The sequence below is a fragment of the Leucopleurus acutus genome (genome assembly GCF_964270905.1).
Source record: "Leucopleurus acutus genome assembly, chromosome: 2".
Classification (NCBI taxonomy): Eukaryota; Metazoa; Chordata; class Mammalia; order Artiodactyla; family Delphinidae; genus Leucopleurus; species Leucopleurus acutus.
In genome coordinates this window covers 110,398,022-110,425,620 of record NC_139143.1, presented here as the reverse complement: position 1 = coordinate 110,425,620, position 27,599 = coordinate 110,398,022, and the positions used below count along the sequence as shown (strand labels likewise).

The following is a 27,599-nucleotide window of genomic DNA, read 5'->3' as shown; positions in this document are numbered from 1 at the left end:
TTAGGCAACTACCAATTTATATTGAGAAAACACCTAGGAAACCACTGTTTTGTGGGCTACTTCAGAGTGGGCTACTTTAATATGTGTATTATGCAAGGTTTTATGTACTTATTTTCTGACTGACACACTTGCTTTTTTCTCGTTTCCTCAACTAAAGACAGGGACTCGCTAGTCACTGTACATACCCGAGTCTAAATGCTAAGGATAAGAAATTCTGTATCATCGGGCCTGACAGAAGAATGCTGTAATCTGTAATGTCCTTCTGATTCTGAGAGTAAGGCCAGCATTAATACAATGCACTCTTGTTATGTCTGAATGTCCCTCTGCAGAGAACAGTGTTTCTCAAACTTTTTGTTTGATCAGATCCACATTAAGAAATAGTTGTTTTTTTTTTTTGCGGTGCGCGGGCCTCTCACTGTTGTGGCCTCTCCCGTTGCGGAGCACAGGCTCCGGACGCGCAGGCTCAGCGGCCATGGCTCATGGGCCCAGCCGCTCCGCGGCATGTGGTATTTTCCCGGACCGGGGCACGAACCCGTGTCCCCTGCATCGGCAGGCGGACTCTCAACCACTGCGCCACCAGGGAAGCCCAAGAAATACATTTTGTATCACTCCTCAGGACACACAGATATAAAAGACTGGTATAAAAATTTCTCAAAACAACTCCTTTACATGTAATGCACTCTCAGATTGTTCTATTGTGTTCTATTCTTCTAGATTTCATTAAAAAAAAAGAAGTGGTGGTCTCCATCTATCAAACCGATATAACAATCCCCTAGAGACTATACTCTATGGTTTAGAAAACACCGGCTTGGCAAAAGGTTTTTGATTTGTAGTCATTCTTTCCACATTTCCGTACACCTCGGAGAGTTCCCGACAGCTGTTTTCATCTAAAGGATTACTGTGCCCTCAGTTTTGTGTAAATGCTCTGTGACGGGGCCGTTTCCCTTCTTCCTGGCTCCTTTAAGAGGGTGGTAACGGCCCATCCTGGAGGTGGAGTGGCAGGTCCCACGAAGCCCCCGGCGCAGGCCAGGCCCGCTTTTCCAGTTCGTGTGAAAGCCTGCGCGTGTGTGCGCGCGGAGGTGGGGGGTAGGGGTGAGCTAGGGGCGACACACTGACCCAGCAGCAGCCAGGAGGAGCAGAGGCAGGCCCAGGGCCGTCTCCGAGCCCTCTTTCCCAGAGACCCTGCGAGGGTCCACGCGTGCGCAGAGTGCGTCCCGGGACCTTTCCGGCCTCCGTGGCGCCCGCGCGCGCTCCCCACGAGCCAAAGTCCGAGGTGGGCTCCGGCGCGCGGCCGGTGCGGCGGCGCGCGCCAGGGGGCGGTCCTGCGCGGCCGGCACTGCCCGCCCCCAGCGCGCTCCTCTCCTCCCAGTCTCCCCCGCGCTTCCTGCACTACGGTAGTCGCCGCCGTGTCCCCGTGCCTGTCCCCGTCTCGCTAGCAAAGGCTGTGCCATGGCGGCCTTCAGCAAGTACCTGACCGTGCGAAACTCCTCGCTGGCGGGGGCCGCGTTCCTGCTGCTTTGCCTGCTCCACAAGCGGCGCCGCGCCCTCGGCCTGCACGGGTAAGAAGGCCCGTGGCCGCGCCGCCTTCCCGGGCCCGAACGTGAGCTCCCCGCGCTCTCTTCTTCTTTGCCCGGCGGACGAGTGCCTTTGCCCCGCGAGGTCAAGCGGAGAGGGGGCCGGCTGCGGCCGCTGCCAGGCTCCAATGTCAGGATGTCCGGTGTCCCCGCGGCGCGGGCGTCCCCCGTGCTCCCTGCGCTCCGCCGGCCTGTCCGGCTGCTCACTCTGCCCCCGGGTGTGCGAATCTTTTTCCTGCGCTCGCTAGCAAACCCGTGCCTCTGCCCCGAGGCCGTCGCCCCTGATGTCCTCCCCATTCTTGCATCAGCACCACCACCTCCTTTTTGCATCAACTTTATGGGTGTATTCTTGTTTTGCCATCTCATCTCCTGACAGACCGTGGATTTGCTTTGTGGACGTGTATGTGTGATTTGAGGAAGGGGATTGGACTCACCAGGCTGGAGGCTGTTGTCTAAGTCATTGGATGAGTGAGGTTTGGCACGATTCCTTAGTAGTTGCTGTTGAAAGTCGCGAGGATGGTTTGTGTGAACTATCCTGGGTCCATTTGGCAAAGTTGCTTTCTAAAGTGGTGTCCCCTTCGAGTTGGCCAGTGAACGCCCTAGCATTTCATCGGAAAAGCTGAATCGGTTCCGAGGTATTTGGAGGGCAAGGTTCGTTTCCCTGACTCGCAGGTGGAACGTGAAAGTGTGTTCTAGATAAGGATCCAGATCCCTTTTGATTATATTCCGCTGCTTCTCCCTCGAGAATTTTAATGTTTAAATTTAACTTTGGGAGATTATAAGATTAGAGAAGGAAGAGAGAGAATTGAGTTACTGTTGTGGCGTTACAAGACATAATTTTTTATTTGCTGGGAGTCACTTTCCTTCAGCAAATGAATGAGAAAAGGCTACTTCCAACGCATTCTTGCTACTATTGGATATTTCATATTAAATCTTAGCATAGTGCTTTCATCCATTTTACTTCATTTCTTTGGGCAGGTACTGTTGCCTTCGGTTTTGACTTGCCTAATGTACCTTATTAGTAGTAGATTTTGGACTAAAACACTGACAAGTGGCCTTCCTTCCCATGAAGTTCTTACTAACCTTCCCCTGGCTTCTTTATTTTATTAGTCTGAAGCAGTGGTCGTTCTTTTCCTTCCCAAATCTGCTTAACAAAGTTGAAAATGATTTGCTTCTTTGTCAGGACAGTACAGTACCTATTCACTTTTCCTCTCTTCAGTTTGCTTTTAAAATGATTTATTCTGGAAAATATAAACAAAATTTTCTGTTAGATTGTGTGCTTTCTGATCTCCCAGTTGCAAATGGAAGTTATTTATTATCTGGGAATATGCCAATAGAAAATGCTGAATGCTATAAAATAACTTTGAATTACATTTTTACAGAGAAGTGTTTTAGTGCATAGAACAGGTGTTTTAGTATGGGAGAGGGGGATTTGAGGACAGCCCTAACAGCTCTGGCTTGCTTTTATGATTTTTTTAATTAAAAACTTTGTTTTATTGGAGTATTACATAGTTGTAGAAAAATACATATAAGTGTAGAGCTTGAAGGGTTTTCACAAATAGAACTCACTCATGTAATCATCGCCGTCATCTGCACCCAGATAAAAATATTATCAGCAACCCAGAAGCTCTTTTCAAGTCCCTTCCAGTCACAGCTAAAGTAGTTACTGATTAATAAGGCCATAGATTATTGAGCGAGGGAAATTTTAAATATAATCTAATGGGAAATAGTAGCAATAATAGCAAGATGGTATAATGCAATCAGTTTTATTAAATAATTTAAGTGTTTATTCATTATTATATAAAATGCTTTACAAACACCTCTTTTTGAGAAACTTTGTAAACTTTTTGGGGGATTAAATTATGCAACAGTTAATTTACTGAACAAAAGATTGTTGTTAATCTTTTGCACTGGCAGTAGTGAGGAAAATCTTTATTTTACACATTAGTTTGTGGGAGGAGAGTGCAAATTATGAGCAGATAAGCATGATGTTTAAATTACTGAGGTAAAATGGTTGAATTACTATAAAACCATTAAGAATGGTGTCAAATCTATCTTTGTAGATAATATACTTCCATAATCATTTGGATATCTTTCAGTTGCTATCTTTGGCATCATAGTTTGAAGATGAGAAAATTCTAACTTTATACTGGCTTGTCGGGTGACTATGGTAACAGGGCGAATTAATTTTACTATCTGGTGCCTAATGAAGGAACCTGTGAGTGCTTGACCTTTATTTGTCTATGCTATTGACAGTAGATTTGTCTTAGAAGATATTCCTTAGAACCAGATAGTTAATAAAGATAATAAAATCACTTTAAAAGTTACAGTGTCATTTTATTCCAGACATTGGGAGAATGAGTAATTTAATGTTCTGAATAATTTTTTAGTTACATATGATTTGACTGGGTGAAATTTACTTTTTATTATGGGAAATTTCACACACATTCAAAGTAAGCAGAATAATATAATGGGCCTCCTATACACTTCACACAAGAAGTGTTGTTAACATTTTACCATTCTTGTTTCTTATAGCTCCTTGCTCCCCGCCCCTGATTTTTACAGATGTTTAGGTAAAATTTATATATATTGAACTGTACACATCTTGTACATTTTTAAAATAAATGGATACAATAGTATAACACATCCCTTTCATAAACTAGAACGTTTTCATCTCCCCAGAAAGTTCTTTTGTATTCATTCTACATGACCACCGTACTAACCTTTTTCACCCTAGTTTTGCTTAATCGTACATCTTATTTTGTTTATTATTTATATGGGGAATAGTGGAATCTTTTTACTCATGGATAAAGGAGACCATGTATTTCAGTGCAAAGGAAGTATTGAATGTTGTATTACTAGGTGCTATGGGATGGAGAGGTGTGTGTGTGTGCGTGTGTGTGTTACACATACATTAAAAAATATATGACATCTTTAAGTGTGAATTAGTTAAAAATGTAAGATGATGACAATGCAGTGTACAGACAGTCATATATTAAAATTTCTGAGAAAGAAGAGATTAATGTGTTTGGGAAGAGTTAGGGAAGGTTTTATGAAGAATGTGAGCTAAGCCTAGAAAGAGGGTAGGAATGAATAACTGGAGATAAATTGAATGTCAGTAGCAGCCCTTATTAGATTTTTGTTGCATTTTATGGGAGGAAGAAGCTTGGTGGTACTCTTTCAGTTTAAACACAAATATAATCATGTTATTTCTTCATTAAAATCTTTCAGCTATTCTAAAATACAAAATTCTTAGCATGAGTGAATGATGTTCATGATCTGGTCCTTTGCTACTTCGACTCAGCCAGCCATATGGAATTAACACACTCTGAGTAGGACAGGCTCTGCCCAGCCGTTACAGTCTTATTGTAATCACAGTCATCCCCACCACTTCTTCCCACCCTCTGATGTTTATTTTACTTCAAGACTCAGTTCAGTTAGCACTTTCCTGTCTTTTCCTGATCTCCAAACTGATGTTGTTGTCCTCTGCTCTCAGGCTGCTCTAAGCATTCCCCTACTCTAGTTACCACTCTGTATGGTAGTTTATTTTCTTGGCTTCTACCTGCATCAGACTGTGAGTTTCTGGAGGACATGGACTGAGTCATCTTTAAATTCCTAGTTTGCACATGTCATAGGATAGACATTCAGTAAGTATTTATAGGGTGGACAAATGATGTAGGATAGTTAAAGATTTTTTTTTTTTTTTTTTTTTTTTTTTTGCGGTACGCGGGCCTCTCACTGTTGTGGCCTCTCCCTTTGCGGAGCACAGGCTCCCGACGCGCAGGCTCAGCGGCCATGGCTCATGGGCCTAGCCGCTCCGCGGCATGTTCCCAGACCGGGGCATGAACCCGTGTCCCCTGCATCGGCAGGCAGACGCTCAACCACTGCGCCACCAGGGAAGCCCATTTGAAGAATTTTTAAGGGTAATTGTCTGACAGGCAGTTGGAGATGGGGTACTAGTTCAAACATGAGTAAAGGCATTATCTTCAGAGAAGTGATAGTTGTGTACCTGAGATTATATAACAGGAACGGGGGGGGGGGGGTAGGGAGGGGTAGGAAATCAGTGGGCCAGTATTATAAGGCAGGGAAGAGACCAGTCTACATTGCCAAACTATTTTATAATCTTAATAAAACCAAACAAAGAACAAAAACAGAACAAAGCAGTTTTCTTTCTCTACCCATGAATGCTTGTCAAAGTTCAGATTTCTCTTCCTGGATTTCAGAACCTTCCTTTATCTGGTCTCACCTTACCTGGCTAATCTTTTATTCCATTGCCTGCCAGTGACTACTCTCTGTTCCAAATAGGCCAGTTTCTGCACTGTTTTCTGAACAGGCCACACTCATTCCTGGCTTTGGAGCCTTATTCATGATATTAGCCATACCTGGAATATCTCTTCCTGTATCCTCTGTTCTTCAACTCTTATCCTTTAAGGGTTACGTCAAGGTCACCTTTTCCATGAAGTAATTTTAAACAACCCCTTTTTAATCTTATGAACCATGTATTTAGGTGCTTTTCTTTTTTCATCTATTAATTGTTTGACTGGGTATGATCTAGTTGTTAGCCATCGGAGTGTAGCCATGTCCACCAGCTTATGGGGTCCTCCTTCGTCCTTTTTCAAATCCCCAATCTATAGATGGTAGGAATAACCAAATATTTTTGGAGAGTTTCAGGGAGCTTGTGTTTCTCTTAGTCATGCCTTACTTCTATGCTTCTGCTCTATTTTAGAACCCACTTGTATGTTGTCTCTTGAGCCTGTCATTTTGGTATCTGCCTTGATTCCTCCAAAGCATCAGTCACAAAGCAGTATTTGTAGTAGAGCTTTACTGAAAATTTGGGAGTAGTGGCAGGGATTATATTGCAACATAGGGAACAGCTTAAAATGGAGAAGTTCTTTTATTTACAAGTTTCTTGTACATTCCCACTGTTGGAAATTTGTTGTCTGTTTTCCCCTGAGCCTCAGCCCTGTGGCCTGTTGCTGGGTCTTTTCTGTACCCCTTGGATGTTTCCATATCTCTAGCTTCTACTCCCTGTACTCTGTCCCCACTAACCTCCCTACAGCTTTCCTGCATACTGAATTCAGCTTTCCTTCTTGAGATCTGCCCCTTTCATATCAAGCTTTAGAAGGGGCTGGCTTCACTTTTCTCAGTTTCACAGGCCCACTGAATGTTCTGCAAAGTACAGGCGTGTGTCAGGTGAGGGGCTGGAGTTGCATGAGACCCTTAGGATGAACCATGAGTGGATGTTGTAGGGTTCATCGCCATATGGATCCTCAGAATAAAAAGGAGATGCTTAAGCAGCTATAGGTAAAGAAGGCCTTAAAGGATTTGCCAGGAAAAGCAGCTCTATACAGAAACCAGCTGATGCAGGTCATGTTCTCAGAACTGTGCAGCTGTCTGTGGTATGCTGGGGGTAACTGGGTACTGACTTTTTAATTATTATAATTAAACTTCTCAGCTTTGGGCACATTAGCATCATTGGCCAGGCATACCATTTTAGGGCTTTTGCAGTTGCTTTTCCCCTGCCTGGAATTCTCTTTCCCCATACATCCTCACTGTTTTCCCTCCCATTTTTCTTAGAGCTGTGGTTACTGTTTGTTTTAAATAACAATTTTTTTCTTGCTACACATGTAAATGTTGTCTCCTGAAGTATATTATGAGCTCTTTAGGAGCCGGACCCCTTCTATATGCATGAGTAAAGCAAGTCTTAGAAATTTATAAAAATAGTATCATTATTTTATAACCTGCTTTTGACAGTTAACAATAGAGTAGAAACATTAAAGACAATTTTAAGAAATTAAAAATCATGTACTTTGGTGTACAACAGACACTAACACAGTATTGTGAAGCAGTTATACGCCAATAAAGATCTATTAAAAAATCATGCATAATGTCATCACCATAACACACATATTGTTTTATTTTTATTACCTTTTATTATTTATATACATATATTTTTACACAGTTATATACATGGTTTGCTATTTTCATTTAAAGCATAGACATCATTCCTGTGTTTCTACATGAACCTCATTACCATATTTTAAAAGAAATACATAAATACTCCTTTGTGTGTCTATATCATAATTTATTTTACCCTTAAATATTTGGTATCTAGATTGCTTCTGTAATTTTTACAGATAATACTGTGTGTGTTTGTGAGTGAACATTTCTGTCTGCTGAATTATTTCCTTGGAATAAATTGCCAGAATTAGGATTAATGAATGAAGGTTATAAGCTTTCTTTAGTTTTTGTGGAAAAGGAATACATAAACATTCTGGAGCTACACAAATTCCACATATTACTTTCTAAGAATTGTGCCATAGAGTACTATGAATGAGTGCTAATTTAATTCTCTAATCATCATTAAGGGATGTTTGAATTTTTTTGGAGGGGGAACTGCTTTAGAGATGTAAAATAATGTTTCAGGATTATTTTAATTTCCAAGAATGCATATTTTTATATGCAGAAACCTGTCTTTATTATGGAGGCACTCAGCATAGTATAAAACATGGTCTTTGGTGTTAGATATGGGTTCAGGTTTTTATTCAGCAATCTGCTAGACCTGTGATCTTGGTCAATTTACTCAGCCTCTTTCAGCCTCAGTTTTCTCATCTGTAGAACAGGGATAATAGTATTTACTTAATCAGTAGTTGTGAGGATCAAATGAGAAAATGTCCTAACTCAATAGCTGGAACAAAGCTCAGTAAATAGAAGATAGCTTTAGCTTTCCCTGTGCTTGCCAAAGGACAGCAAAACATCCCATTGTTATGTACTCAGTAACTATTGAGCCTTCATAAAAATTTCCTCAAATATGCCCACCAAAATCTCCCTGAAGAAACCTTTCAGATTGATAGACTCATTCAGAGTTGGAAAGTATTTAAGTTACTTTTATATGACATGGTTTCAGTCCTCTGTTTTTTCAGTTGTTGCTTCCTGAATATGATACTCTATTTCTCTACCCCTTAAAGGGAGGTCTGAAACTGAATTCATTATTCTAAGTGTGGTCTGACTGACAGAGTAGAGTGGGCTGTTACCTGCTTTGTAAATCCAAAACTTTTGTTAAAATAGGTGAGGTTACGTTCATTTTTGTGACAGTATTCTTCACTCATATTTTAGTTTGCACAATTGTTTTCCCTTCCTTTCCCCTTCTTAGCTTGCTGTGTTTGATTTTTTTTTTTTTAACCTGGGTGTGGGTATTTACAACTTATCTTTGTTTGGGCACATCACTTTCTCCTAAATTTTTTTTCATCATGCACATTAAAAAAAAAATTATTGGAGTATAGTTGCTTTACAATGTTGTGTTAGTTTCTACTGTATAGCAAAGCGAATCACCTATACATATACATATATCCCCTCTTTTTTGGGTTTCCTTCCCATTTAGGTCACCTCAGACATTGAGTAGAGTTCCCTGTGCTATACAGTAGATCCTGCACATTTAATTAGTATTCTTTCTGTATATTTTGTCAATAAGTTATCGGACAGGACTAAGTATAGAACAATGTATTTATGTCACTATAACCTTTCTTTTAAATGATACCTTTTGGGGGTTGTATTGGTTCTCATCGTTAACTTACCTGGTACCTTTTCACACCTTTCCTTCTGGTGATATTTGGCACTCTGACGGTAGGGCTAGGCATTTGATCCATACTGGGCCAGTCAGAATCCTTCCTCCTCTGTGATGTTTCTGCTGTGGAGTCAGTGGGAAATGGTCTTCCTTTTTCGGTCATGGATGGTGAATATCACCACCTTCTAATCTGTTGCAATAAAATATAAACTGGAATTATTATTATTATTATTTTATTGGCCTCATCACGCAGCTTGCAGGATCCTAGTTCCCTGACCAGGGATTGAGCCCATGCCCACTGCAGTGGAAGCATGGAGTCAGTCCTAACCATTGGACTCCCAGGGAATTCCCTAAACTGGAGTTATGAAGAAGAGAGATAGGCGCTCTTTATAATTTTCTTTAGAGTTATATATGGCAAATTAAATTTTATGCAAAATGGGTACTGTATTTCCCTATTGTTATTTTTTTTGGAGTGATTTTTTTACAGAATGTTAGAGTTTTTATAAATGACATTTGTAGTCATTTCTACAAAAAATTAGACATAAGGCCCTTGCTTAAGAATATGGCTTTTATCATAACATTCTTTTTATGAGGAAATAACTTGTTTTAGGCATCTCTTTTAAGAATATAGCCTTCCATAAGCATTAAGATAAAATGGTCTGGATAACTGATGGTTGCGCTCTTCACTGGGAACTATGATGCATATTAAGATAGTTTGAAGCCTTGTTAGATAAAACTAGTGAGTGTGGTAAAGGTGTTTTTTTAAAAATAACATGCATTTGTTGTTTGGCTAATTAGCAGTCCTGAATGATTGCAATTAAATTAATAAAGTATAAAATTGAAAATAAAGCTCATCAAAGCATTCAGCTAATTTGATATCTGTGAATAGACGTAACAATCTCTCATACCACTGTAATGGTACCATAATAATAGACATAAACATGGGTTGTATGATTTACTCTCTGCTTAAGAAGTTATTGGCATTAATTTAGTGCCAATAGTTATCTGTTGGCATTAAAAATTAATGTACTATGTGGAATGAGGCAGCTTCTCTAGGTAAATCATAATTTGGTTATTTAATCAGCATACTGTGTCTGTAGGTAGGTCACTGCATGTCGCTATTTAAAACATTTACACTTTCATAAACCTATGAAGTAAGCAACGAGACACATAGTGTCTCCTCAGAAGGAAAAGTGTGGTCCTATAAATTTATCATACTTTAGTGAGTAGGACGTTCTTACATTTCAGCTTCTCTGAAATTAGGATGCAATTTACAGCCGATGCATCTTAGCTTTGATTAATATGGTATTGGCATATTGTTACATTTCCGTTTTACTGTGCATGTTTTTAATTTGCTTATAAAAATGCTTCTTGGTAATTTACATCAAACTCAATCTTCTGACTCCATATTCAGTGTTACTGTCATTCTTTCTTCATTATATCTTAGAGGTTAACTTAAGTTAACTTAAGTTGAGGTAGAATCAGATCTTTTCCTCATTCCAGAGCAAGGACTGGAGGAAGTAGGGTGGCATGGGAATCAATGAACCACTCAAAGAAAGGGACCCAAAGATCATGCACTAACTCACAAAACATCTCGTGCTTGCTACATGTCAGATGCTGGGTTTATAGAGATGAAAAAAAGGTCCTATTCTCGAGCGTTGGGGGGTATGATACAAGTCTGTACCTTCATTCAACATTCAGTGCTAGGTGCTGAGAACACACAGTAGTGAATGAGAGTAGGTCTGTTTCCTAGATGGATCCTGTAGTGAGAGAAGACAGAACCCATTTCATTTTAGTTTTGTATTGGGCACTTGGGAAGATTAAAAATTAAATTAGGCAAGATTTTTGCTGTTAAGAAACCCACAGACTATTAAAAGAGGGAATCCTGTGTCTGGACATTTCACGCCAAATTTCTAGTTAAAAAAAGAAACTCCTGGTATATTTTATTTAAAATATTATTCTCCATTTACCTGTGATACAATTTTGTTGCATCAGGAAATTAGATTTAAGGTGTTTTCAACTATGTTATTCATTTTCTTTCCCCTGCAGTAATGCCCAAGATGTGTTTAGTAAAACAGTGGAGGCACTGGGGGAGGCAAGTGTAGGACAGAATCAATGAAATGATCCCATTTTTAACGTATCAGATAATTTCCAATTTAACTATTGATGAGTGAATACATTTCTCTCTGTATTTTATCACCGGCTCAACAAAATAGCTACTTCCCCTTACTTCAGTGAAGAAACTTTCAATGTGGAAGGAAATACAATGTTTATCCAGTACATTCTATTGAATGCTTCTTGTATGTCTCTAAGCTAGGCATTGAGATACCAAATTGATGAACATTATTTCTAACCCCTGTCTTGTGGAAATACAAATATATAGAAAAGTCGTACAAGTCAGTATGACTAGACCTGTGGTCTAATAATAATTCTGTGGGAGGGAGCACTGAATTGGGAATGTTTGATTGTTTTGGTTGTTACCTGGGGAGGTTTCACTTTTGTGCCTGATCTTAAGAGATAAGGTGTAAAAGGCATTCTAGGTAGAGAAAGTAGCATGAGCAAAGGCATGGCGTTAGTGGAGTTATGATTTGAGAAGAAGGGACTGCAAAGACATGAAGCTGGTAACCTTACTATTAACTCTTTATTGAGCACTTGCCATATTATAGGTTCTAAGTATTTTGCATTTATTCCTGACAACAGTCGTTTGAGATAGTTGTTTTATTTTATCGGTGAGTAATCAGAAAGGTAAAAATGGTACCTGATTATAAGAGTTCTTACGTTTGAATTAGCCATGTGGAGGGTAAAAGACAGAATAAAACATTTTTATCAGATCCTTCAGATATACTTAGATTTGTAACCAAGCAAGGCCTCATGCGCCCCTGGACAGAAAGCCAAACTCTTGACAGCAGGTGTTTTCAGCAAAGTAAGGGTTTATTACGCGGCGCCAAGCAAGAGAGAGAGACAAGCTTCAGATCCACTCCATCTTGGTCTCTGAGTTAGGGATTTTTTTTTTTAAGGGGAAGAACGAAAGCTGGGACTAATCATCATCTTGTGACGTTTCTTCATCATAGTTTCGGGAGTTGGGATGTTCTGGTTTATGAGGCTCAGACCAGGTGGTCCGTGGCTTGGGGGTCCATCAGCTCATCTTGCCCTGGAGAAACAACCTGGGTTTGTATGTTAATGATGATATATATAATAGCAATTTTAGTACATTAACGATGTTATCGACAGTAGCAGTCTTCGTCCTCTGACTCTGGTTGATTAGTGTTCAGTTAGCATAGGATTGAGGTCAGAGGGGACAAAAAAGGGAATAAAGAATTGGATAGAGAGAGTAACCATAGACTCAGTAAGGGAACTCGGTTTCAGATTCAGAAGAACAGTCAAGAATCATTCAGGGGCTAAGAAAAAGTCTTATGTTAAATTCAAAGTTATGTTAATTGTTAGATTAACAATTTTATTGTAGTATATTAATTTTAAAATATAGTCATGGTGAAATACTCTTAAGATTTTTAAAACATTTTTATTGTATATTATACAGCAAATATAGAAAAGTACATAAAACACGTATATAAATTAATGACTTTTTTGTAACTGCCACCCAGGTCAAGAAATATCTTTGCCATCTACCCAGAAGCCACATGCCCCTTCCCAGTCACAGCCCCTTCCCTGTACTATCCTGACTTCTATAGTAATTACATTTTTGCATTTCTTTATAATTTTATCACCCAAAGGTGCGCTCCTAAGCAGTATAATTCAGATGTGTTTGTGGGATTTTTTGTTCAAGTCTCTCTTAATCTATGAGTCTGCATGCCATTTCTCTTTCCCCTTTGTTATAGTTTATTTGTTGAAGCAGCCAGGTGTTTTCACCTATACATATTCTGTAATTTGGATTATGCCAGTTGTATAATTTTTCTTCATTCTCTATTTCCTGTAAATTGCTAGTTGGATCTAAAGTTTAGATTTTGTTTTTGTTTTTTGGACAAGAATGCTTCCTAGGTGTTGATGTGGTATACTCTCTGTCACAAGGTCTATAATGTCTGGTGGTTTCTTTTTGTCATTTGAGCAGCCACTGATATTTGATACCTAGAACAATGAGTTTATTAGGTCTTACAAAATGATGATATTTGAATTCGGTTATTACTTCATTTATAAGGTGGAATGCTTCTGTAAAAAGGAAGTTTTCTTCATCTATTTGGTTCCCCAGTGGTACAGTTCAGTTAGGAAAGGCAGGATGGATGTTTGCTTCTTTATTATACATCAGTTTCTTGTTATTCTCTGGAGGTGACCAATGAATTCTTCTTAAGTGTCATTATGAACCTAATGATTCACTACTTGTAAATAAGTAGTTAATGCTCTCTTATAGATGCTTTGGAGGAACCTTTGTGAATGCAGTGAATCTTATAAAAATATGAAATGTGCCTCAGGTATCAACTCTTGCATTGGTTTTATTTCTATTTAAATTTTAGAATGAGCATGTTGGGATTTTGATGAGGATTTCATCTAATTTATAGATTAATTTCTAAAATTGGTTATAGTGCCCTTTTTTTTTGATCAATCTTGCCATGAGTTTGTAACATGTGTCAGTTTTTTTAAAAATCTGACTTTCAGTTTTGCTTTACCTCTGTTGAGTGTCTTTTATTTCATTTTTATTTGCTTTTATCTGTATTCTTTTATTCTTTATACTTCAGTTAATTTTGTTCTTTTTCTAATGTTCACATAGATGATGAATTTTCCGTCTTTTCTAATGTATTCGTTTAAGGTTATAAAGTTCTCTAAGCACTGTTTAGTTGCATCCCACAGTTTTTTTGATATGTAAACTCTTATGTTGTAAACATATCATTTGATATGTTTATCATTCGTTTCAAATATTTTAAAAATTTCTTTGACCCATGACTTTTCACAAACCAAAGCGAATCTCTTTATTTATGTCGGTTATCTATTGTTGTATAACAAACCACCCCAACAGTTATTTTTCCCCCTTATTTCTATGGATGGCTGGGTAGTTCTTTGCTTGTTTTGTTTGGGTTCCCTTATGAGGAACCCAGTAGAGGATTGGCTGCACTGGAAGGTTCATATCTGGTAGTTGGTGCTGGCTGGTGGCTGGGATGCCTTGATTTTCATCTAAGTGACTCTATCATTCAGTAGGCTATACCAGTTCCTTACATGGTGGTCTCAGGTCAGCGTTCCAAGAAGCCAGGGTGAAAGCAGAAAGGCTTCCACCCATTCTGTTGGCTAGAGCAAGTCACAAGCCTGGCCCAGATTCAAGGGTGGGAAAAAAGATTCCTCCTTTTTAGGAATTTGTCTCAGTATTTAATATACCAGAATTTCAAAACATTTGGGAATTTTTCTTGTATTTTTCTTTTTGCTGTTAATTACCAGCATAATTGCTTTGTGGTTAGAGTATTGATTTTTTTCCTCATTTTATTTTTACCTCTTTTAGTTGTTTGGAAGTTATTCTCTATATAAATTTTTTTTTTTAAATTTTACTGGTTACCCTAGAAATTTTGCCATCTGTTTACCTTTTCAAGTCTAAATATTAATCAATAAGAAATACTTCATAATTCTCCCAGGCAGTAAAAGGACTTCAGAGCAGTGACCCCATTAACTTTTCCTCCTTATTTAGATGCATTTGTTGTGGTTTTTTTTTTTTTAGTACTATAAGACATTATTATTATTGTTTTATATAATATTTACTTAGAGTTATATATTTACCACATTCTTTGCTTTCCATTCCTTCTTGCAATCTATACCTTTCAACTGAGATCAACCCTCCTCTCCCCCATAATATGTCCTTTATAAATTTCTTTAGTACAAGTCTGCTGATGATGAACCCTCTCCATATTGCCAGGGAATGTCTTTATTTGCCTTCATTCATGTAAGTGTCTTTTTTCCTGAATGTTTAATTCTAGATTGGCAGTAATGGTTAGGTGTGGATTTATTTTTTATCTGTCTTGCTTAGAATTCACTGGGCCTTTTAATTTTTGTGGATTGGTGTCTTTCTTCGATTTTGGAATATTCTCGGCCATTACCTATGCCTCGTTTTCTTTCTTTATTCTTCCTGGACACCAACTGAGATAGTCTTATTGTAACCACTGTCTCTTATTTCTTTGCTGTCTTTTTGTTTTCTCCTTGCTATACTCTGTATAGTCAATTCTGACTTAGCTGCTAGATTATTAATTTTCTCTTCAGCTGTGTGAAATCTGTTAAACCTATTGATTAAATATTTAATTTTAATTGTATTTTTATTTTTAAGAATTCCATTTGGTTTTCTTAAGTCTGTGTAGCTTTTTATTATTTTCTTATCTTGGTAGATACTTTGTTTTATTTTATCTGTTTATTTCTTTAAATATAGTCTGCATTGTTTTATAGGGTATGTTTGGAAATTCCAACATCTGAAATCTTTTTGGGTCTGCTCCTGTTTTCTGTCATTTCTACTGGTTCTTGGTTATGGAGTGTAGTTTCCTGTGTGCTTGGTTATTTTTGATTATGGTCTAGACATTTTATTTAAAATTACTTGTAGGAATAATTTTGAGGCTTATAGTAAACATACTTTAATTTTAAGAGGAAAGTTTACTTGTTAAAGTACCTGGGAGCAGTATCAGTCAGGGAAGACCTTAAACCAAGTTTCTTAAGAGCACATACTAAAATTTTTAGTACAGTAGCTTAATAAACAGGTGTAAGACTCACATTTCAGATTTCATATTTTTGTTTCCCAAAGGAGTTATATCATTGTATATTCACAGTATTGTCATGTTAATTCCTTTCAAATCAACATCTCCACTCTTGAACTTAAAAAAAAAAATCTTCTGGACAATTCCGTATTGTTATCTTATTGGAACCTGAAATTTAACACATTTATAATGAGTCCAATTATTATTTCCCTGCATGCTTCTACTGTTATTCTTTATTATGGTAAATGGAATGACTGTCCTCGGGTCGCTTAGGGTGCAAGCTGTGAGACCTGAGGAAAAATGATCTTTGCCTTTCAGGGCATAAGTTTGGAGCAGAAGGTTTCTAATACCTCCTGTATCTTTACATAGTTCTTTTAAGTCTTTGCTCTTCTCCTCTCATTTCCATATTCAGTTAGGTCTTAGCTCTTATCTATTCTCTCCCCTGTTATTTCTAGCAATTTTGTTTCATCTTTCTATTTCCATAGCCACCACCTTTGTTCACATCTTCATCATTTCTGGGCCCTGATTGACCTTGGTTGTGTGCGTGCACATGTGTGCGCGCACGTGCGCGCGCACACACACACACACACACACACACACACAGAGCTATATTTGATATGGCTAAGGACTTGAACTGGGGGACAATAGAAATGATAAGGAACCTACTTAGAAAGCAGGTGAGAAAATTGTTAGTTTACGTGAGAAATTTTGATAGCCTGAACTTGAAGTCGTTGCAATAGAGGAAAAGGAGAGCATAGAGAGAGATTGGATAGGGCGAGTATGAGAAAGGGAGAATATCTAAGAATAATTCCCAAGTTTGTGGCTTAGGTGATTGGATAGAAGAAGGTATATTCACTGAGTTAGGGCCCAGCTCAGAATGAGAAGGTGGAAAGGTAGATTTGGGGTGGAAAGGTAAGTTCAGACATAGAATGCATGTTGAGTTTAAAATGATTTCAGTAGATCCAGGTACAGATACCTTATTTAAAAAAATAGATTATTCAAGTCAGGAGCTTAGGAAAGATGAGGGAGCTAGAGATTTGGGGAGTCATTAGAGAATGGGTGATAGCTGATATCATGGTTTTGACCGAGGTGTTCTAATGTAGTATCTCTAGGGCCTAGAGATAATGGATCTAATGATTCATTCTTCAGGGTCCTAAAGTTCTATGAGAATTTTCTAACTTTGTGTTTTCATCTTGGTGATAAATTATAAATAAATTAGTATAAGCACATTCTGGATCGTCTGAATGACTACCATGGTATTGCAGATTTTTGTGCCCGTATTTGTGTTTGAATTGTTGCTTAAGTGATCATCAAAAGAGACCACATGTATGGTAGACAAATCTGCTGCATTAGAACCTACATCAGGCTGAAGTGTAGTAATGTAAAACTAAGAAAATCATCTTCAACCTTAGTATTCATACTGAATTATTTTGCTATTAAAATTTTCTTTTGTAGTGGTAATTACGGGTGAAAGGTGTTTTCATAGAATTTCTAAGTAACTGAAATCTTATAATGAAGCTTTGGTTTGAAATCATGAAAAAGACGTAGAGCAATTGAGTAGTGTATTGCTTTGTCACAAACTGATAAAAGAACATAGGGCTGACATGTAGATTATGTGTTTACACCAAGTGAAGGCCTCATAAGATGTCATGGTATACTCTGAATAAGGTATTTCATGGTAGCTTGAAGAGAGAAAAGATGGGAGAGCTGACTGATCATGTGGCCCATTGTGGCTGTGTGTATATATATGTATTGTGGGTGGATATGTGTGTATATATGTATGTATGTATATGTATGTTATATATATATGCAGATTATATTTTTGTGAGCAGTTACATTGCATGGATCTCCATTTGTCTCTATAAATACCAATTTGTAACACTTATTAGTAGTAGTATTATTAGCAGTAAGTTCTATGACATTTTCACTGAGTATTTTAATTTTTAGAATTTTGTTTTGGGGTGTACTAATAAATTGATTATCCCATCAACATTAATGAAGCAGTGATTTAAAGCCAGTTCATTGTTTACAAAAGAAAAATAATGAAGATTATTTAAAAATCTTGGCTATTAACTGGAACATATAACACATAAATAATTCCTTCTACTCTTTTACCCCAGCACTGGTGATTAGTTGTAGCAATGTTATCTCACCTATCACTTTAAATGAATGTTGATTCCATTTTTATTGGCTTTAAAATTTTTGTTAGTTTTTAAGTGATAAATTTTATTTTGTGGTTGTAGAAGAGCTGTAAACAAAAGGAATGTATACAGTTGACCCTTGAACAACATGTTTTTGAACTGTGAGGGTCCACTTATGTGTGGATTTTTTTCACTAAATACGTACTTCCATACTATATGATCCATGGTTGGTTGAATCCAAGGATCTGGAGTCTCGGATACGAGGGCCTACTGTATAGTTATAGGTGAATTTTCAACTGCAGTGAGGGTCAGTGCTCCTAAGTCTTCATGTTTAAGGGTCAATTAACTTAATTTTATGCTTATACATTTTTTAAAAATTTATTTATTTATTTTTGGCTGTGTTGGGTCTTCGTCGCTGCGCACAGGTCCCCCCTAGTTGAGGCAAGCGGGGGCTACTCTCTGTTGCGGTGTGTGGGCTTCCAATTGCGGTGGCCTCTCCCGTTGTGGAGCACAGGCTCTAGGTGCATGGGCTTCAGTAGTTGTGGCGCCTGGGCTTCAGCAATTGTGTCTCGTGGTCTCTAGAGCGCAGGCTCAGTGGTGCATAGGCTTAGCTGCTCTGCGGCATGGGGGATCCTCCCGGACCAGGGCTTGAACCCGTGACTTCTGCATTGGCAGGCGGATTCCTAACCACTGCACCACCAAGGAAGCCCGCTTATACATATTTAAGGAAGCACCAAATTAAGTCAACGCTGGGGTCTGTAAGAATTTTTTTTTCCTTCAGGAGAGGTTCATATATTATCTGAAGTCCAGGAAACACTGGCCTAGAAAAATGAACTAAGTGAGAAACTTTAGGGTCAGAATTATTGTTCTGGATAACAAAACTCTGATCAAAGTTTTCAGAATTGTTTTCTTTTTTTTTTTTTACTTAGTCTGAAAGTTATCTGAAAACTTCTCTTTTAAGTTTTGGCAATTTCTTTTTCCTAGTCTCATAGTTTGTTGGGGGAAGTTTCTGCTTATTAGTTTTACATATTTTGTTGGCATTATTAAGGAATAGTTAATTCCATCTCCTTCTCCCTCACCCCTCCAACAATAAAGAACAAAGAAAATGTACTTTTCTATTGTGTTCTTAGGAAAAAGTCTCCCCTAGGTTTTGGTCATCTTTTTCTTTTATAGTTTTATTGAAACTTTACTGATGTACAATAAACTGCTTATGTTTAAAATACACAACTTAATGAGTTTTGACATGTAAGCACCTGTGAAACCATCACACCCATCAAGATAGCAAACATTTCCATCACTCCAGAGATCCCTCATGCCCCTTTGTAGTCAGTCTTCTCCCTTGCACCAGCCTGAAGCGACCACTGACCTGCTTTCTATAACTGTAGATTAGATTTGACTGCTCTAGAATTTCATGTTAAGTGGCATCTACACTATGTACATTTTTGTCTAGCTACTTGTAGTCAGCATAATGATTTTGAGATTCATCCATGTTGCGTGCATCAATAGGTTTTTTTTTTAATTGTTGAGTACATTTTATGGAAATAACTACAATTTTTTAAATCCATTCACTTGTAGATGAACATTTGGATGTTTCCACGTTTTGGCTATTAAAAATAAAGCATCTATGAATATGTGTGTAAGGTTTATGTATGGAAATATGCTTTTATTTTCCTTGAGTAAATACTTAGTAGTGGAATGGCTGGCTTGTATGGTAGGTGTATGTTTAACTTTTTAAGAAACTGTTTTCCAAAGTGATTGTACCATTTTATATTCCCATCAGCAGTATAAGAAAATTCCAGTTGCTCCACATCCTTGATAACACTTGCTATGATCAGTCTTTGTAATCTTAGCCATTCTAGTGGATGTGTGTAGTGGTTTCTCACTGTGGTTTTAATTTGAGTTTCCCTAAGAACTAATGATTTGGAGCATGTTTCCTTGTGTTTATTTTCCATCCATACATTTTCTTTGGCAAAGTGTCTGTTTAAATCTTTAAATGAATTGCCACCTTATTTGATTATAAGAGTCTGTTATGTATTCTGAATGAAGGTTTTTTCTTGGGTATGTATTTTGCATATATGTTCTCCCAGTTGGTGGCTTGTCTTAATTTTCTTAGTAGTATATTTTGAGAAACAAACATTTAGAATTTTGATGATTCTAGTTTATTGATTTTTTTTTTTCTGTGTGTAGTTTGTACTTTGTTCTATTTAACAAGTCTTTAACTCAAGATTACTGAGATCTTCTGTTTTCTTCTAGAAATTTTGTAGTTTTAGCTCTTACATTTAGGTCTCTGTTTCACTACAGGTTAATTTTTGTATATGGTGTGCAATAACATCTGAGGTTCCTTTTGATTTTTTTTGCATATGTCTGTCCAGTTGATCCAGTACCATTTGTTAAAAGATTATCCTTTCCTCATTGAGTTGCCATTGGCACTTTTGTCTTATATCAATTGACCTTACATGTGTAGGTCTACTTCGGACTTTTCTGTTTCTTTGATCTCTGTTTATACTCCCTTATCAAACTCTTGATTAGCATAGATTTATGATAAGCCTTGAAATCAGGTGCAATTCCTCCAACTTTGTTCTTCTTTGTAAAAATTTATTGATTGTTCTAGGTCCTTTGCATTTACATATGGATTTTAGATTCAACTTGTTACTCTCTATAGAAAAGTCTGGTACGATTTTGATTGGGATTTCATTGTATTTCTAAATCAATTTGGAAAGAATTGACACTTTAATAATATTGAATCTTCTGATCCATGACCATGATATATATCTCTCTATCTAGTCTTCTTTGAACATTTCTTTGCAATGTGTTGTAATTTTCAGCATGCAAGTCTTGCACGTCTTTTTTTTTCTTTTTAATTTTAGCCCTAAGTATTTAATATTTTTGATGTTTTTATAAATGGTATGTTTAAAATTTCAATTTCCAATTGTTCTTCACTCATATGTAGAAATACAGTTGGTATTTATATATAGATGTTGTATCCTGGAAACCAGTTGAACTCACTTAGCTTTTTTGTAGATTCCTTAGGCTTTTCTATATAGTGTGTATAGAGTCTGCAATAAAGATAGTTTTACTTCTTCGTTTTCATTCTATGTGCCTTTTGTTTGTTCTGCTTACTTTATTGCACTGTGTCCTTCAGTAACAATATTGAATAAAAGTGGTGAGTGTTGGCATCTTTGCAATGTCCCAGATCTTACAGAGACTTGGTCTTTTGTTAATTGGTATGATGATAATTGTAGGTGTTTGATGATGTCCTTTATCAGACTGAGGAAGTTCCTTTTATTTCTAGTTTGATGAGAGTTCTTAGGATGAGTAGGTGTCAGGTTTTATAGGCCTTTTCTGTATCTATTGATATGATCATATGTTTATTCTTCTTTAGACTGTTAATATGATGAATTTACCTTGTTTTCTCAAATGTTAACCTGACTTTACATTTCTTGGATAAAACCTTCCTATACTTTTTATAGCTGGTTACTGCTCTTGTCTTTTCTTTTTTGTAATGTCTTTGCCAAAGAAAAATGAGAAATTTGCAAAAGCACTTCTTGTAGCATATCAAATACAGAGGTTGTCTTGAGGGAAAGCACTGTGCAGTTGTTTGAGTTGTGAACTGAACTAGCCGCTTTTTTTTTTGTTGTTTTTTTGGTGGAACATCATTTTTACTTGAAAGAAAGACTGAATAACTCTGGTTATTCAGCCTTGAATGTTGGAGACATTTTCTTGTAATGCCTTCAAGGAAAAACAACTGGCAGTGTTTGTTGCTAATGTTACAGTTTAAGCTTTCAAGTGAAAATTAGAATTTGGAAATCTTGTCTGCTACCATGAGCTTGCTAGTTTCCCAGTGCTTAAGACCTTTCTGATGAGGTTGGTGGTAATATTAACAAATATAATTTTAAAAATATTGTATAATAAAATGTATTACATTTGGAAGGCCTACTATATAACTCAGTGAACCAGCATTTTCCAAATGATTAATGCATGATCTTAGAAAATTTCGAGTGGGTTAAAAGAGCCATTGAAAGTGTAATATAGGGGCTTCCCTGGTGGCACAGTGGTTGAGAATCCGCCTGCCAATTCAGGGGACACGGGTTCCATCCCTGGTCTGGGAAGATCCCACATGCTGCAGAGCAACTAAGCCGGCGAGCCACAACTGCTGAGCCCATAAGTTGCCACTACTGAAACCCATGTGCCTAGAGCCCATGCTCCGCAACCAGAGAAGCCACCACAATGAGAAGCCCGCATGCCGGAACGAAGAGTAGCCCCTGCTCACCGCAATTAGAGAAAGCTCGTGCACAGCAACGAAGACCCAACACAGCCAAAAATAAATAAATAAAATAAATTTATTTTTTTTAAAGTGTAATATAATATAGACCAGTGAATTTTATTGTATCAGAGTACAAGTTCATTGATATAATTATCAGACTGCATTGCAGCATTATAGTATCACAGAAGAATATCCACAGTTATTAGAATACTCCTGTTTTACAACTACCTATCTGAATTGCAGTAGATAGAACAAATACAGACTCAGATATGAGAATCCATATGTCGTCTATTGAGCCAGACATAAAGGAGATTTGCCAAAATGTAAAAACAATGCCACTTTTCTTACTAAACTATTTTGTTTGAGAAAATATAGCTATTTTTATAAAAATTTTATTTAACATGTAATGTGTTTGTTGTCTTTAAATGAGTAAATAAGTATTTTTAAAATTTATGAGGTTGAAATTTCATATGATAAATATCCATGTAACACAAATATATAAAAGTTCTTGGGGATCCTGAGACCACGAGGTTTGAGAAATGCTGATCTAGAATAGTGCCTAGCATGTAGTAAGCAATTAGTAGACGTTTGAATGCTTCTTGACCATGTCACTTTTATAATTTACCTGTCTTTTCAGTACCACATGCACTTGATAATGTATCTTTTCTGTGTGCCTTTGTTTCATACTCTAGCAACCAAGTTGTTTTTATATATCTTAACCTGGTACTGCGATTCTCTTTTCCTTGCCTTTGCCCACGCCTGGATGTTGGGCAAGGCAATGAAAAGGATTGATGCAGGAGTGCCGTCGTATTTTGGAAAGTGTGCTGATTTATTGAGTGAGAAGAAGATAGATGAGCAGCTCCTGACTGAACATGACACTGATACTGGTATAATAGACTGGTTTAAGGTCATCATTCACATAGTCACAAAATTAGATTTAAAAATAACTTCAGTTGGTTATACCCTGAAATGTAACAAGATAACTGATATTTAGTGATTGTTCTAGGTATTATAGATACCTCGCCATTTTGTGTGCATATTGATAATATATTTCGAACATGCTGAATACTTTTATTTTAATGGATTTAGTTCATAAATATAGTATACTGCTCTAATTTATCCTAAGTAATTTATATGTATTTATATAGCTGGTATCTTCAGAATTGAGGAAACATTAAAGAATTCTTAAAAAGAGGAATTTGGAAAGCCTTATTTATAAAAGGGGCTCATAATTAACTGTGCATGCTTGAACATATATATAAAAGGCATTCTGTGAAAGTTTTGCGGTCTCATGGAAATTTAAAAACAGATGAACAATCCTGCAGTATAATTGAAACTAGAAACAGTAATAAACCTAAGCACTTTAAAAATGATAGCATCTACCGAATTGTATCAATAGTTGTTTGCCTTTCTAGCGTTATTCAGTGACGTGGTATCCTATTACTGAAAATGTTCACTGATTGCTGTACAGATTGCTGTGGCTCAACTAGGTATTGAACATACAGGGTTGGGTAATATATGACCCCTGTAGTAGACAAGGAGATATGCTACCCAGATTCCCCTTCAAAGAAGGGCTCATTGTCCGGCTATGAGGAGTGCGGATTACCAGGTAGCCCCTTCTGCACACATCTCTAGGGCCTGCCTTACCTGCAGAGCTACCTCCCTCAAGGTCATGATCTCCCTGGAGCAGCATACATTTGCATGCTGAGCTAGAAAGAGGTTTAAAGACCTGACCATTTCATCCCATCACAGAGCACTATGACGGACAGTATTTGATTCAGGGTTTCCCACTTGGTTGGCTGAAATTTTGTTGGCCTATATCACAGTTTGAGTTCTGCCCAAACTTTCTTTCTTTGCCTTCCTTTCACAGATACTGATCTCTAATAAACATTTTGTACTCCAAACACCACCTCGCCTCTACTTTGGAGAAACCAACCTGCAATAGCTCCTGATCTCATAGAACTAATATACTGGGAGGAAATATATGTTAAACAAGAGATTTAATACGTGATTAATGTTATATAGAAGCATAGGGTGCTATGGTAGTGTGTATAAAAAGAAGCCAAGCCTGGTTATTATATTGTTTTGGGGTGCTATTATATTGTTTTGAGTAGCGTGAACCTTGGGCATGGTACTGACTTTTCCAAGCCAGTTTTTTCTTTCCTTTTTTTTTTTTTTTAAATTTATTTATTTATTTATTTTTGGCTGCGTTGGGTCTTTCTGTAGTTGCGGTGAGCGGGGGCTACTCTTGGTTGCAGTGTGCGGGCTTCTCATTGCGGTGGCTTCTCTTGTTGCGGAGCACGGGCTCTAGGCATGTGGGCTTCAGTAATTGTGGTGAGCGGGCTCTAGAGTGCAGGATCACGGGCTTAGTTGCTCCGCGGCATGTGGGATCTTCCCAGACCAGGGCTCGAACCCGTGTCCCTTGCATTGACAGGCGGATTCTTAACCACTGTGCTGCCAGTGAAGTCCCCCAAGCCAGTTTTTTCATTTGTAACATGGAAATGACACATGGTCTCCCATCCTTTAGGCAGCTAACCTGGGATTGCTCACATGGCTGGGAAAAGATTCCCAGCATCAAGAGAGTGAGCCCAATGCACAAATGTTTTTCAAGGCCTTCCTTGTGTCAATTTGCTAATATCTTGGCCAAGCCTTGATTCAAGGATGGAAAAACAGACTCTGCATCTCCATGGGAGAATTTGTAAAATAAGTGTAGTTGTGTGTGTATGAAAAAATCACAACGTAATGCCTGATATATTATAGTAGTAGTTAACATTTATTGAGCACTTTTTGTGATTTATACTTAGTAAGAGGACTGTGGATTATACAGTTGGACTATTGTATTTAATATAGTCTATCTCAGTATGAAATGTAAAAGAAGAAATTCATTTGGAGAATTTGGTATATTCTTTTGATATCTTAAAATAATATTTTATGATGGGAACAGTTTGCAAATAAAGCTGTCTTGCTCTTTTTTCTTTTTCTCTGCAGTAAGAAAAATGGAAAACCACCATTACGGAACAATGAGGTAAAATTTATGTTGTCTACTCTTTGGGATTTCGTGCATTTATTTCATTTGTTTCATTATATATTTTTGAATTAGGATAAAATCACGGAATTTAAGAATTAGAAGGGAACTTAAATATCATCTCTAATCCACTACATATTATAGGAATTCTTCCTAAAATAGGAATCCTTGGTAGGTGACTTTTCGTATTTACTTGAATTTGTTCATTTGATGGAAAGTACTACCTAGGAGATAGCCATAACTGTATTAGTTCAAGTCCATGATGGAATTAATCTTCCCTCTCTAAGCCTCTATTTTGTCATTTGTAGAAACACAGGACAAGTTTACTCTATTTTCTCTTAATAGACTCTCATATTGTTTGAAGATGGTTGTATTTTCTGAATCTTTTTCCCCCGCTAAGCAATCCTCATTCCTTCAAGTGTTTCTCAGGTGACATGGTTTCTAATTGTTCTTCAATTATGTGTACATTCCTCTGGATCTATACTAGTTAGTTCCTCTAGACATTATGTTTAGGATAGAATGTAGTCTGTGGTCTATAGAATGTAGTCTAATGTAGACGTGGTCTGACTAGCGTGGAATGCATCAGCACTACTACCTTTCTTGATATGAACATCATGTTGCTAAAATTCAGCCTAAAGTTGCTTTTACTTCTTTAGCCATTACTTCTGTTTATATTAAGTGGAGTTTGTGATAAATTGTAAGCCTTCAGGTGTCTTTCTGATGAACAGCTCTTTTGACAGACGTCTGTATTCATCAGTTGATTTCTTTATTTCTTTTTTTAATGACAATTTTATTGAGATGTAATTCATATACCATAAAATCCATCTATTTAAGTGTACAATTCAGTGGTTTTAGTATGTTCACAGAGTTGTACAGCCATCACCACTATCTAATTTTAGAAAATTTTCAATTCCCCAGAAGGAAATTCCATACACATTAGCAGTCATTCCTCATTACCCTCTCCTCCTGGCCCTTGGTAACCACTGATCTACTTTCTGTCTCTATTGATTTGCCTATTTGGGACATTTCATATAAATAGAATCATGTAATATGTGGCCTTTTGTGACTGGCTTCTTTCACTTAACATGATGTTTTCAAGGTTCATATGTATTGTTGAATGTATCAGTATTTCATTCTTTTTTATTGCTGAATAGTATTTCATTGTTTAGATATACCACATGTATTTATCCATCAGTTGAGGGAAATTTAAGTGGTTTCCCCCATTTGGTCATTATGAATAATGCTGCTATGAACATTCATGTACAAGTTTTTGTGTGGACATATGTTTTCATTTCTCTTGGGCATATACTTAGGAGTAGAATTGCTAGGTCATATGGTAACTCAGTTGTTGCCCTGTAAATGTCAGCCTATAGGGTCTATACTATTAGTCTATTCTATAATATGTCTATTCTATTACTGTAATTTTCTTTTTTTTCTTTTTGGCCACACTGCACAGCTTGCGGGATCTCAGTTCCCTGACCAGGGATTGAACCCGGGCCATGGCAGTGAAAGCCTGGAATCCTAACCACTAGGCCACCAGGGAACTCCCTAGTATAATTCTGAATATAATTCTAACATCTAGTGTGTTAAGTGGAAGGTATTATCTACAAATTTAATTTGTCTTCTCTATCTTCCTCACAATTGCTGATAGTATTGACTAGGTTAGGACCAGAAAATTCCTCTGTGGCATCTCTTAATCTTTGTTTTTTTGGTTATGGTTTGTTCAGCTGTGACTATATCCAACTGCAGAAAAATCTGGTCTTTATTTCTCCATTAAGGCCACAATAGTTTTATAAGAAACATCAAATTCCTTGATTAATTTGTTAATTCATTTATTAAGTCAGCCTGTCAAAAAATATTGATTGAGCCCCTCATATATGCCTGGCATTGTTCTTGGTTCTGCGTGTATAGCAGTTAACAAAAGTTCCTACCCTCATGGACCTTAATGTTGTGCATGTCAGCTAATATACTAGCACAGTATCCTTAACAAAGAAGGAAATTAGAAGGCTTTGACATGACTTCTTCCTAGTAAACTTCTGCTGGCTTCTAGGGATTAGCGTCTCTTAGGTCTTCCTAAACCCTCAATATTAATGTCTATTCTCTGAATATCCTGGAGATGGACATCAAAATTGCTGTTCTCCAGTTCCATAATCTTTGAAAAATGGGATAAGATATGCTTATCTCCAGTCAGTTGGCAAATTTCCATCTTCATAATCTCTTATATCTAAATTATACCTGAGTAATCAAACCTTAGTTATCTTAGTTATAGCTACTATTTGTATACCACCGTATCTGAAAGTTCTAGGCCATCAGTGAAACTATCCAGTACAACAGTATTCATTCACTCATATTTTAATTCT

General features: G+C 37.3%; 1 protein-coding gene across 3 annotated transcripts in view; it reads left to right on the top strand.

Moving 5' to 3' along the window:
* The first annotated feature begins 1,389 nt into the window (after positions 1-1,389).
* Positions 1,390-27,599, top strand: part of ABCD3 (ATP binding cassette subfamily D member 3) — an 85,404-nt gene continuing 59,194 nt past the window's right edge. For all 3 annotated transcript variants that reach the window (XM_082832411.1, XM_082832413.1, XM_082832412.1), the window contains exons 1-2: positions 1,390-1,559; positions 25,203-25,239. In XM_082832411.1, coding sequence (XP_082688537.1) covers positions 1,450-1,559; positions 25,203-25,239 — 147 coding nt within the window. In that variant the 5' untranslated portion in view covers positions 1,390-1,449. The remainder of the gene's footprint in view (positions 1,560-25,202; positions 25,240-27,599) is intronic.